Source organism: Numenius arquata, chromosome Z (genome assembly GCF_964106895.1).
Source record: "Numenius arquata chromosome Z, bNumArq3.hap1.1, whole genome shotgun sequence".
Lineage (NCBI taxonomy): Eukaryota > Metazoa > Chordata > Aves > Charadriiformes > Scolopacidae > Numenius > Numenius arquata.
Window position 1 is genome coordinate 38,814,953 of NC_133616.1, and position 13,053 is coordinate 38,828,005.

Genomic DNA, 13,053 nt, shown 5'->3' on the forward strand with positions numbered 1-13,053 from the left:
TTTCAGTATTTGTGTTCTATGGTATCTTTATTTGTACATTGGTTATTTGTTTTAGATTGGTAATGTCTCTTACTACCCACAGAAGAAAGGAGTGACTCAAGCATTTCATGGAGCTTGTTTAGTTGTGCTTCTACCTGCAGTCAGATTAGCTAGATACATATTTAAACAATATTCATTTTTCTCACACATTTTCAATCCTATTTTTTAAGTCCAAATATGTCACTTTGTCTTAGGAAGTACTTTACAAATGGTTTTAAAAGCAAACTCCTTTTCTGGCAAGAATGCATCTGCTATTTCATGTTTACCATACCATAGCCAAAATAAATTAGTGAGGAAATAGATTCATTAATTCGTTGAGGTGTTTGGGCTTTTTTTTGTTGTTGTTTTTTGTTTGTTTTTTTTTTTTTTTTACCCCAGGTAATATATGCATTCCTATATTTGTGGATTTTATACTGTTTCATACCACCCAGTATTCTCAGGATCCAGTATTTTGCATTATTAGCTAGTGTCTTTTCAGACACACTTTAGTCACTTAAAATCTTGGAGCTTCGTACACAGTAGGTATGTCCTAGTGACAGACTGCATTTTAGCATTAAAATCTGTCTCCATTATATTCACAGGACAGAAGAAGTTTTATTATTGTTGCTAAAATATGTATTTGTGCTTTTCCATAACAACAAAAAAATCCCTTTAAAACAAATCAAGATTGCACTATGTTGTAAGCCATATGTTTACTTTATTTGCAATTATGCTGTAGGCAAGAACTTTCCTCTTAGCTTGTTCCTGTCCCGGGCTCTGGGTTATGGGCTGGAATGTTATGGTTACTTTCAGAGCATTTGCCGAGCTGATTATTTTTTTCCATTCATCTGTTTGCAAATAGAGGCAAATTTAAAAGCCTTGGAAAATTTTCTGAAAGGAGTCTGAGAGTTTGGGTTGTACAAAAGGCTGTGCAAGGTGAGGGGAGTGATGATGGGTTACCTAAACCTTGCATTACAGCTGTCAGAATGTGTCATCAAGACATGTCTATGCTTAGTGTCTGGTGTCTCCAGATACCATGTGTCACTGTGGGCTACCAAAACGCTGGTCTTGACTTCCACCTCCATTTTTCTAGTGAGCTCTTATTCAAGGGCTGTACATGAGTTATAAGTAAACTAAAGATGTTTTACTTTGCATGTGCATTCATATCCAGTGAGAAGAAAATGTTCTTTTGAAATAACAAAATGTTGGCACAAATTTTAACACAACTCAGGAGTAGCATAATACCTCCAAACTGGTGATCTTCACTTGAATGTTCTTAAACTTTCAGAACAAAAAAATTGTTTATGCTCTCTCTAGATAACTCGGAATTTGCTTTTGTCTAAAATGTTCCTCTCTAAATTGAAGAACAACTGTCAAAGGATTAAGACGTATAACCACAGAGATCATGTAGGTACTACCCAGGTTGATAAGGGTGTTGCATCTGGAAGTTCCACAGTAAGGGTATGGGTATTCTAATGAGAAGTGAAATGCTGGCACTAAATATGTTTCAAAGCAGATAAAAACAGCAAAGTAGTATTACCAGCATGTTGGCCTGTGTAAATTTCCTGTCTCATTCTAAACTGAAAGCCTGTTTTATATTTTCTGATTTGTGTTTACTGAAGGCCTATACTATATTTATGGTTCCTAGGATAGGTAAGCCCGCAGGAGAAGCCTAAAGCTCAGTCCTAGTCAGGAAATTGAAGAACTACTATGAAAAACAGGCTGCATTAATGACCGTGTGTTGGGTAAGTTAACTGTGGTAGAAAGAAATTAGAAGAAGGTTGGGGAATGGAAGGTAGCTGATGAAGTAGCATAGCAACTGAGTGCAGGCATAGTTAGCCAGCAGAGCAATGACATGACATGCAGCAGTATTTTCAGCACTGGCTCCATCTTCAGCACAGCAACATATACAATAATGTGAATATGGTAATTAACAGTAAATTTATTATGTTTCTCACTGTTTTGACAGTTACTGCTTGATGTTTTTTCCTGTTGGCAAGGCCAGGAATTTTATGGACATTAAAAAAGTACACGCTTATGTATATGGGAAGTTGGAAAATCCACAGGATTCTTCATGTAGAAAATAAAGAGTGTGAATGTATGTTTCGAGGTAGCACCAAAGATACTTACTGCCCACCATTTGGCAGCTAGATCTGTTTCTGGCGGATTTGTTGTGGGGAATTCGCCATTATTTTTGGGAAAGTATCTGCTGGCAGCTGCAATAAGAGATACTAGATTGCATGGACTAATTGTTTGGTATACCAAAGCTTATGTTCAAATAAGCATTTCAAAACAGCTAGCGTGCTTGGGCTGGCTTAATTATTTCCGTGCCTACAGTTATAACCTTGACTCTCTAGGTGGCAATACGCATACATGGTAAACTACAGTGAATCTGGAAAATGGTTTGGCTGTGCTTTTATTCTGAACTGCTACTGAAAATTCGAGCAGTGACATCATGAATGTTAATCATTTCCTTACTGTGATGCATAAATAAAGGCAGATCAGGTCGCAAGTTCCTGATTATAAGGTGACGTGAGATCTTCAGCATAATTGGAGTGAAAACATTTTGTCAAGAATTTTTGGTTCACGTCTTCATTTCTCTCTCCACCACCACCCCCTCCCCCAAAAAAGTTACCAGTTTAACACATGGGAATTTGTTGTCCCTGCTTCTTATCACTGTTTCCATCAGTTACAACTGGAAAGCAAGCTTTATCCGATTGTTGGATGGAAACCTTGGTTGGTGGCTGAGGGCTACTTCAAATGTACTTGTTAAATATGGGGAAGAAAAAGGTAAGTGCTAATTCATAAGAAGCTAACTCATGAAGTAATGTTTAAATGTTGGTGTATAGGTGACAGTAGGTTTGAAATGTATGAGGAAATTTCAAATAGGCTTTTTCAAGTAGTCTTATTAAAAGTTGCTTATTTCAAAATCCTATTTAAATCTTTTTGTATTATGAGAATTTGATGTTAATGCAGCAAACTATTTTCATTATATTTCATTTGTAAGTGGACGTGTTATTAATAAGTATGTTTTAAATGCTCTTAGTTAAAAAAAACAGCATTTATGACTTCTTAGTCACTTCTAAGGGAATAAAAATCATTGTTCTGTCTTCTTTTAAAGCCATACAGATAATAACTTTTCACTACTGAAGGAAAAAATAGCTTTCTTATTACTAATATGTTACCATTCTCAGAGGGATAATTGTGAAAGGAGGATGGAGGCAAAGTCAATTTTTGTTTCTAATTTTATTTTGCATTTAAGAATTATTATGCTGGATGGTAGTTTTCCTGGGTTTGTTTTTTCTTTTTATAATAGTGAATTTTTGAAAGAAGGGTTATGGACGGGTAAACATTATATTTTTTTCCAGTTTTATTATATGACTACCCAGCGTAGTCCATTCATGTTTGGATTGGAATATGATGAAATCAGTGGCTTACCAAGTATAATATTGAAAAAAGTAAACAAAAATAGTATTACACTATTCTCAATAAAGTGTAAGCCAAAAGAAAGTTTTTTCATGCAGAGCTATGAATGGAAATGAGCCACATCTGTTCACAGTTCTTGCATAGGTGAATTTTGTGATGCCCTTCATTTGAGCAGTGCACGATGCTCTGCTAATTAAATTGGAACACACAATAATTAATTCCATTGGATCTATCCTAAGTGTCAAATATCCTCTCTGTGAAGCCTAATGCTATATTATGGATATCTACTTTTGATACTCCAACTTGCAGACTATGAAACTTACTTTCAGTTTCTTTTACTTCCTGGCATTTTAAAAAACTAATTTTGTTTCTGATTGCATAAAGTAGAAAAATATTATGTAAGAACTACTTTGGCATAAAGTTACCAAAATCCTACGGTTTCATGATTGTCAGTTGTAAACTGCAGTGTTCTTTTAATCAAATAATCACATCATGTTGCAACTCTGCGTCTTGTAATAGTTTTTCTACTATTAGTAATTGGAAAAACCTGTGATTGAAAAGAGGAAAATCTACTTCAGACAAACGTCTGTATTTCCAAATGTGTAATGTGCAAATACAGAGACACCAAAGACAGCTTTTTGTTGTTTAAATTGAAGCCGTAACAATAATTCTAAAGTATGATTGTGAAGCATAGTTTGATATTAGAGGGAAAGGTATTGCTAACAAGCAAACAGTGTTTACACTTTGGACATTAATAGTAATATCAAACCTGGAGTGTAAATATCAAAATGCCTTAATTTCCATGACATGGAAGGCTTCAGGGAGAAATTACACTGGTTTTGATGTCCAGCATGTTTGAGGTTTTTTTCTTAAGAGTCCATACATAAAAACACATCTATGTCCAAAGCGTTTCAAGAATACAGCGTGGTCAGTGAGTCAAATGAATAGGTACTGAGAGTGCCTACTTGTTTTATGCCAGCAAATAGCATAGAAGGTAGAAGAGGCTCCCTATTATCTTTCTTTCTCATTATTTTGAGCCATGAGTCTGGTACCCACGTTTTAATGCATTCCTCTCTCCCCCGTTTATATTGTGCAGCTTATCTACGAATACAGTGGATTTGTCAGAGTAAATTACTCCAATCTCAAATAATTTTGGGACTTAGACTTTATCTTTGGTTGGGTTGGTCTTGAATTATTGTGAGGCCGGAATTGCTAATTTACAAAGACCAGTCGTTTCAATAATGAGTTCAGCAATCAAAATGCTCATACTCAAATTCCTTAGACCACATTGTATGGCAATTACTAGTGTCTATCATTGACTTAAAAGGAGTGATAAAGGTACATTATTAGGTTTTCCTTTTCAGTAATGAAAATTAAAAACACTTTGCCTTTTAAAGATAGCATTTTGAAGATCTCTGCATTTCAGTGGTACTGTTTTACTACAGGTTAGAGCAGTGGAATTTGATTTTTTGAGCTGTAGTATTCGGACTTGGAGATTCTCTAAATGTAGTGTACTCATGCTGTAGGAGATCTGTGCTTTCAGGACAGCTTACAGTAATGAGCAGTAACTGTTTACAAGAACAGGTCCTTATTTTTTTGTAGTCAAAGTAACAACAGTATTTTTAGTGTGTTTTCTTAAAAAAAAAAACCCAAGGTCTATTTGATCACATAATATATTTTTAAAAAATAATCCCACTTTGAGCCAGGGATGCAACCAAACTAATTTCCTTTCTTAGGCTGGTCTGGTTTTCCTCAGAAAGAAAAAATGCATAAGGAGTTTTCATTTGAGGTAAGTATTTAAGAGAATTATCTCAGTTGCCAATACTGATTTCTGTGATGTTAGAAACTACCATTTAAAAACACAATATAGCAATTAGCAAACACATTGGTATAAAAGTTACGGAAAGGCTAAGGCACTGGGTCATAGGAGAAGAATGTTATTTTAGGATGGGACGATTGGCCCAGAGGAGAAAAGCAAAATAAACTTCTTATATGCTGAATAGAAGTAAGCTTAAATTGACTTTGCTTTCTTCTTACAAATCTGTGTACCTGAAGGTGAAACTTAAGCAGCCAGCAACAAACAGCCAAGTTAATCAGTTTGAAGGTTCGTCATACGGTGCATTTCTATTGTGTAGTATGTGATAGCTCTTCAAAACACAGCCTGAAAGCAGCAATAACCATAACGGCGCCCTGCTTAGCTGACACTAGCATCTCGGTATTTTTATGTGGGACTTCTGCCAGCTGTTGACTGCCCACTGCTTTCAGTGGGGAGTGGTCAAAGCGATGCCCTGCAGACCAGATCCAGCTCATAGGGTGAATCCATACTGTCACTTGCCTCTTGTGCCGTGGCCTTGCCATCAGGCTGTGCCTGATGAGGAGCCCTCGCCCAAACTCCACAATTGCTAGGACAGCCTGTGAAACCCAACAGCCAAGTGTTTTGGACTCACCTGCAGAGCAGTCAGCAATAATATGTTAAAGGCACAGTGTCACGTGAACATGGATGTGCCTCCAGCTGGCCCCAGCCTTTGGCAGACTGGCCTGGGACAATACTATTCCCTGTGAATCAGCCCATCTTCTTACACTGGATAGTCTGGCATTAAGTGTTTTGCACAGATGTATTCCATTCCGAGAGTGTGTGTGCTCAGTGCACTTGCCTGACACCCTAGTAAATGTCTTCAGGTTTTCCTCTTGCCTCCAGCCATAGGTCACTAAAGGACAGAATCCCTTCTTCCTTTGTGAAGCTCCCTGTACACTCATCACTGTTTAACATTTAATTTTTAGGTAAATACTTTTAGATTAGTTCAAAATAAAGAGGTCATGTGGATAAGGTTCCTTTTTTTTTTTCAGTCTCAAGCAGGAAGTTTTTGGTTTATCTCCTTTCCTCTTAAGCTTGAAGCATTTGCTTTCGCATGTGTCAATAGTAACACAAACCTCCATCCCACCAATTCTACTTTCTGTGTAGTCCCTGTCAGAAAGATGTATTGTATCTGGTATGAAAAAAGGAAAGAAATTAACAGATTTTGAAAATTGTTTTAAAATGAGGATTTGAGAGTTCTGGGGTCACATCTGGAGAAAGTCTCTCTGAAGAATCCATATGACTGTCATTTTACCCAGGCCAGGGAGCCGAGCAGTCAGAGTTCACGTCTTCTAGGAGTACTCTGAAAGATGACACATTTGAAAAATCTGTTAACCAGTCTGAGGGATACAAGGAATGGCAGAGCAACCTGGAGAAAGGCAATGTTCCCCGAGACTATTCTACAAAGCCCTTAAAGACTTCTTATTCTTAGAAGGGATTGTGTTAATGCCCAAGAAAGGCTCCTTAGAAACTTACAAAATGTTTGAGGTGTTACTGTTTAGCTACACATATCGTCTGAGGAGTCCTCTAATACTGAGGTAAGAACAGCAACTGAAGTGGTTATCCTTCCATCCTGCATCTTCCTCGTGCTTGCCTCTGTGATTGTTACCCTTCAAAAGTACATTGTGCTTCTCTGTCACTGTGAAGGGTTTCCTCTCAACAGATGAAGACTACTACATCTTAAAGCTGCAGAACACACTCCTACACTGAGTCCTCTTAGGCCTTCCCCACTCATTTTCTTACCTCTATTAAATTGAGTAGCGGAGACCAATGACACCACCTGAAATGTTGTATCTCATTTCTGGGCAGGGACGTCCTGCCTTATCCTACCAGGTATATGCTGGGTTCCATGGGATGATCACTAGAAGTACAGACACTATTAATGGTGGTAATGAGAATAAGCTGTACTGTCACATTTTGCTCTTTGGGTCTGCACTGACTTCAAAGGTATTTGCAGAATGCGTTTCAGCAGAACTGATGGTTGGATATTTGTGACTGTGACCATCAAGCTGACAAAACCTACCCCACTACATTCCTGGCTACTTACAGACTTCAATAAAAACTTTGCAAAAGCCAATTTTTCTCATAGAATAAATTCTGCAGTCCTGTTGACTTTGAATAATTCTTTATGCAAACACAGTGTCTGAACTACCTTGAAGTATTTTGAGCCATTTTGAGATATCAATAACTACCTGTTGCAACCACTGAATGATCTGATTAAAAAAACACCGTAAGAACAGAGGGCATCCTGGCTGGGTGTAATTCAATGTTAAGGCTGTCCTTGTTCTTGTCTCCTGCTGAAGTGCATCTATCATGTGAACCAGTAGCTGATGGACATTTATATGCCTGCCTGGGTTCTGTCATTCTTAACTTTAATCAAAAAATCAGTTTATTCGTGATGAGAGAAGTCATATTCTCCTTCTTGGAAAAACATTTGTTGGCAGATGTGTCTAATGTCAGTGTGCAGGGGGCAGCAGGAGGGAAGATTTACTACAATCAGACCTGGAATAATCATTGTATATTCACATACTGTGAAATAAGCAATAAAGCATGACTTAAGCTCACCCCAGGAGGTTGCCTCTATACACTGTAAGTTGAAGGGGAAGACCAAGGCAGAAAATACTGTTCTGTTGTAGTTCAGAACCTGCACTGTAAAAGAAGATTTAAATTGTGTGCTATAATGAAAAATAATCTGCCACGGTGCCTTTCCACAGCGTGTTAAAGCAATAGCTGAAACAGTCATCATCTGATGACTGTGCATTCAGTGAGTCTGCTGCGGGCCTTCAGTGTTGGACTAACTTAAGAGGCTTCTTTCTTTATGTTAGAAGGTAAAGGTAAATAAGCCTAGTGGCAGGCTGGTTTCTTGATGATGTGGAATGAGGGGAGAAATCTAGAAACAGTCTTTAGCAGTTTCATTCCTTGCTCCTCTCTCAGCTGCTTCATCAGTTCTTGAAGATCGGTTAGGGCACTAAGGCAAAGGTAAAAGTTTGTAGATAGTCTTACGAAACTCAGTGTCTTCAGTGTGGAGATGATGAAACAATGAAACTGGGAGTTCCCTCTAGTGCATAAGATGTAGATTAGTTCTGGCTTTTTCATTCCAAAATCCGGACACTCCTTTAATAGATCCTGCCTGATTAAACACGGTTGATGGAAAAAACCATCTTAATATACTTGCTGGATAGGAGGTATGCTCTAACAGACCAGAGTGGGTATTTGGATGCTTGTGCCTCTGCAGGCACCCCATGGAAACAACAGAAACAAAGCCATTCCTGTTTTGGTAAAACTTTCTGTATAGTGTATTATTCTCCTTTATGATTGCCTTTTGGTAGGAGATTTTTGGACTTTGAAAACAGTGAAAGGTTATGCAAGAATTAATGCGGTCATACTTTGACATGTCTGCATTTCACTTACTTAGGACATGAAAAGCAGGAGGTACGAAGCATTGTTTCTAACGGGCATCCGAGAATTGAGCTGGCTGCACTGCTTTTGAAGTGACAGCTTAGACACTGGGAATATAGGACTTACGAAAAAAGAAGCATAAAGGATGGAGAAGCAAGACAGTGCTGATCTTAAGGTAAGTCTGTAGAAATAGGATTGATACTCTGTAGTAGGACTGCAGGAGATGACATCTCAGCAGTTCTGATTTCTAAAGATAACCCGGTGAGGAGTACACCCAATGAGTGGACTTTGAACTACTAAAATGTCTGTCATAAAATGCAGCACATGCGTTTTCATATCAGTGAAGTGCTGGGGAATTGGGTGTGAGAATTTGCAGTTTGAGAATTGGTTTATATGGCTTTGCAGAACAGATTTTTAGGTCCTCATATTAGCTTACAAATGATGACTCTTGATTCCAGGGAAGGCTGAGAGTTTCTTGTGACTGAACGAAGATGCACAACTTAGACAGAAAGGGCAGAAATTTGGAATTCAGAAAATTCTTGCAGTCAGAGGAATATGTACACGTAGCTATGTTCCAGTCAAACCAGAGCACCTGCATATGCTGAGATACCAGTGTTTTCAGGTTTCTTAAAGGGTTCAGATTCATATGAGGAGTGGGCCTGGTAACAGTGACTGCTATGTCTTACTAAAGGAACATTTCTTTATTTTATTTATAAACATAAATGGAAGAGGACCGGAAGCAGTTTTCTTATCCTCCTTGTCTTTGAAAGAAGAGTTTATGTGAAACCACTGCAAAGTTTTAAGGTGATGTTTCAAAAGGCCCTGAGACCACCCCAGGGCTGAGCAGGCTTTTCTGCTCTGATTTTCGGGGTGCTGCTGAGCCTGGGTGCTTGACCTGACAGCGGGAGTATCTTCTCCCTGGTGCTCTGAGAGGCTCTGCTCCTGGAGAGGAGAGAAAGCTGGGCACCCTGGAGGAAGATAAGATTTGTCTGGGCAAGAAAATTAGAAATGGAGACAAAATGGGAGAAACATGTAGAAAGAGTAGCGGATGGGAAATAAAACTGAGAAGCAACCAGACATTTGAGCTCATAGGCAATACAGTGGCACAACTGAAACCAGCAAAATAAAGGAAGAAAAAGGGGGGCACAAAGCAGATAAGAGAGCAGGACAGAGAAACCAAAGAACTGGAAGTTGGAGTAGATAAGAGGGTAAGTCTGGGACAAAAGAAAAGAGACTGAAAGAAAAGCAATGTTTGAGAGACAAGTTGGAGTAAATACAGAAGACTAGAAACAAAATGAGACTCAGAATAAAGGGAGAATGGTGTATGTGTGCTGTGTTAGTCCACACTGGGTACAGCCAGCCGTAACTGCTGCAGGTGTTTGTTTTGTTCCGATGGCTGAGGTCCTCAGTGTGTTCAGAAGCTCCAACCCTGCAGCAGGCGGTGACAACTGCTGAAGGGCTGTTGAGGTTCCTCCTTCGGGTTTTCTTTGCCAGTGTGGAAAAAGTGATACAAAAGGTGTGTGAAGAAGAATAGGAAGATCAAGAACCTGAGTATTCAAAAGTTTGAGTTCATATCCAAATTTCATCACTTTATGAAGATTTTAATTAATACACTGATCACATACTGGTTTTCTTGTACACGAGTTGTTCATCACCATGAGCTGTAACCCCGTTACTGTTTCTTTTTTCACCTTTTGCTTTGCAATAATGTGTTGATTACATATGATTCAAGCCTTCAAGAGAGAACGTTTTGGGCCTTCCTGTTAGGTTCATCATGAGTGCTAGAACCTTAACTTAAACCCTGAATGTATTTTCACACCACCCTCAAAAATGACCAGGAAAAATCCTCGGGCTTTAGAGGGGGAGCAGAGATGCCGAGAAACCCGAGCCAAAAACCGTATGCCGAGGTCGGGGTACTTGTGATCCGGTTTCTCGACGTGATGAAGAACTTAGCAGGGTGGAAGCAAAGCACCGCTGGGCCCGGGATGGGGGGAGCGCCTCCGCAGGGTGCTGCGGGGCTCCCCGGGAGCCGGCACCCGCCTGTCCCCTCTTGGAACAGCTCGCCTCGCCGCGCCGTCCACCTTCCAATATTGGGGGGAAAAAATCCCAAACAACAACCGAGCAAATAAATAACTAAAAAGCCGGGGGTAAAGGACGGCGCGCCGGGAGCCGCCGCGCCCCGCGGAGGCGCCGCCCGTCCGCCCCGCCGCCGCGGGACAAGGATCGCCGGCGGGCATGGCGGCCTGGCGGGACGTGCTCCTCTCGCAGCTGGGCTCCGTTTGCCGCGGCGGCCGGGACTGGCGAGGGGGCGGCTGGCGGCACCCGCCCCGCGAACGCTGCGCGGCGGCGGAGGAGCGGCGACCCCGGCCCGCCCAGCGCCGAGCCCGCCGGGGCGGCCGCGAACCCGCGGAGCCGCAGGTGAGGGAGGTGCGGAGAAGGGGCGCGGAGGGGGGTCGGGCTGCCAAACGCCCCGCAGAGGGGAACTGCTGGAGGAGCGGGAGGAGTTGTTCGGGGCGATCGTCTTCGTCCTCGTCCGGGCCAAAGTCCCCTGGGCCTGAGGGAGAGGCGTCTCCCTACGGGGCGGGTGATGGGGCTGCCGGCTCCCCCGAGCGCGGGCACCGAGCTACCCTCTTCGCTTTCCAGTGGTATACACGGTGCCCGCCGTGTCACGAGTGGTGGTTGAGCACGTCAGTAAATGGCATCAGGCTTCACCTGGAAGTCCGGGCGACTTGGGAAGAGAGCAGATCTGTTGGACTGACGGCAGAGAGGAAAGCTTAGGCTACAGGGGGATGATTTGTCCGTGATTTGATGTTCTGGTGTCAGTGCTGATTATTCCCCACTGTGCTTTTGCAGGTGTGCACTTGAGTGCTTTTTATATACATGCACATCTGCTTATATTCTGTTGACCATGAAAGGCTTCCAGCAGAAAGCGTTGCCCACGCTACAAGCAGGACATCGCACAGTGATTTTGTGGTAGTGCTATTTGAATGCCATGAGGTTTACAACAGTTAGATGTAACATGTAGGAAAAGTGCCTCTAGCTCTAGTAAATATTCACTTCTTTTTGCCATGATGCTGACAAATTATTATTTTTTTTAAATTTAAAGATGAAACGTGTTTGATGCAGATGTTGGGGTTTTAAGAACAGAGCTCTGCTACTGTAGATAAAATTGTGAGACTGGATGGTATTTCACACAGATCATGCTGTAGCAACATATCTAATGTATCCATTTCTCATATCCTCGCTGATAAGAAATATGTTTACAGTGGAATATTCTTTGTGAGTATTTCTGTTTATGAATATAATTTTCAAAATACACAGTATCTGCTTGTATGCTTAAGAAAAAATGAGCTGGTGTTTTAAGTTGTGAACACCCGAAGTTAAACCACAAACTCCTTTTCTTGGTACCAAAATGAAGTGGCCAGTTTTTGGAGATCTAGTGTTATTTTGGACCTCCCACGGGAACTGCAGTATAACCTATAACTCATACTGGTATGAGGCTAAAATGAGTTTAAGGAAGCATCATCATTGGGTTTTTTAAGTGAAAAATATGCTCTGAAGTTGTGAAATCAGTTTATAGACTTTTCTTTGGTAAGTTTCTATTATGCCTTAACAACCTTATTTCAAGTAGGAACAGGCTTATATAGTAGTATTAAAAAACATGATAAGCAACAAATAGGAACTTAAGTTTCCTTAATTGTTTTGTGGCCTGATAAGGGAGCAATGCCGGAGCTTTTCTTGGCTGTTATAAGGTCAGGGGCACAGAAGTTACCCAATAGTGAATGTGCTGAAGTACGCTGTCCTTGGAAGTAACCACCAGTATCAGGAAGAAAACATACGGTTCGTACAGAACCATACCAGAGAGGCATTTTTCTCTGAGCTCCACCTACACTTTGTTGTTGTTGTCATAGGGACAGGGAGCAGGTAAAATAATTGATACCTCCTTCCCCCTCTCCCCTCCCTTCCCATTTGTGACCACCAAAGTGGAAGGTAAAATGTCTGGTAGCAATTTTAAAAGAACAGAAGGTAGGCGAATTTAAAATTTCTGCAGCTCGTAAAGGAAAATGAGGACTCAGTAAACATCTGCCTGTCCATGCATGCACGCAGTTGTGCAGAGCGCGCAGTGCTCCACTCCTGGGCTGCAGGTAACATTTTCAAAAACATCTAAACAATTAATGTGCCTACGTCCCATTTTTCAAAAATGTTGTTGCCACGTAAGAGCGTAGGTCCCTGTGGGACCAGTGAAACTGTGTGTACATCGTGGCAGCTTTGTTTGTGGAGAACCTCAGGGGCCGGGCAGCTTCAGCATGTCACTCCCCTGTCATCCCAAGGAGTTCTTATTCGCCTCTGCATAG

At 40.9% G+C, this 13,053-nt stretch overlaps 1 protein-coding gene across 1 annotated transcript in view; it reads left to right on the forward strand.

Annotated features, from left to right (window-relative positions):
• The first annotated feature begins 8,843 nt into the window (after positions 1-8,843).
• Positions 8,844-13,053, forward strand: part of TRPM6 (transient receptor potential cation channel subfamily M member 6) — an 88,497-nt gene continuing 84,287 nt past the window's right edge. The window contains exon 1 of the mRNA XM_074166354.1: positions 8,844-8,873. Coding sequence (XP_074022455.1) covers positions 8,844-8,873 — 30 coding nt within the window. The remainder of the gene's footprint in view (positions 8,874-13,053) is intronic.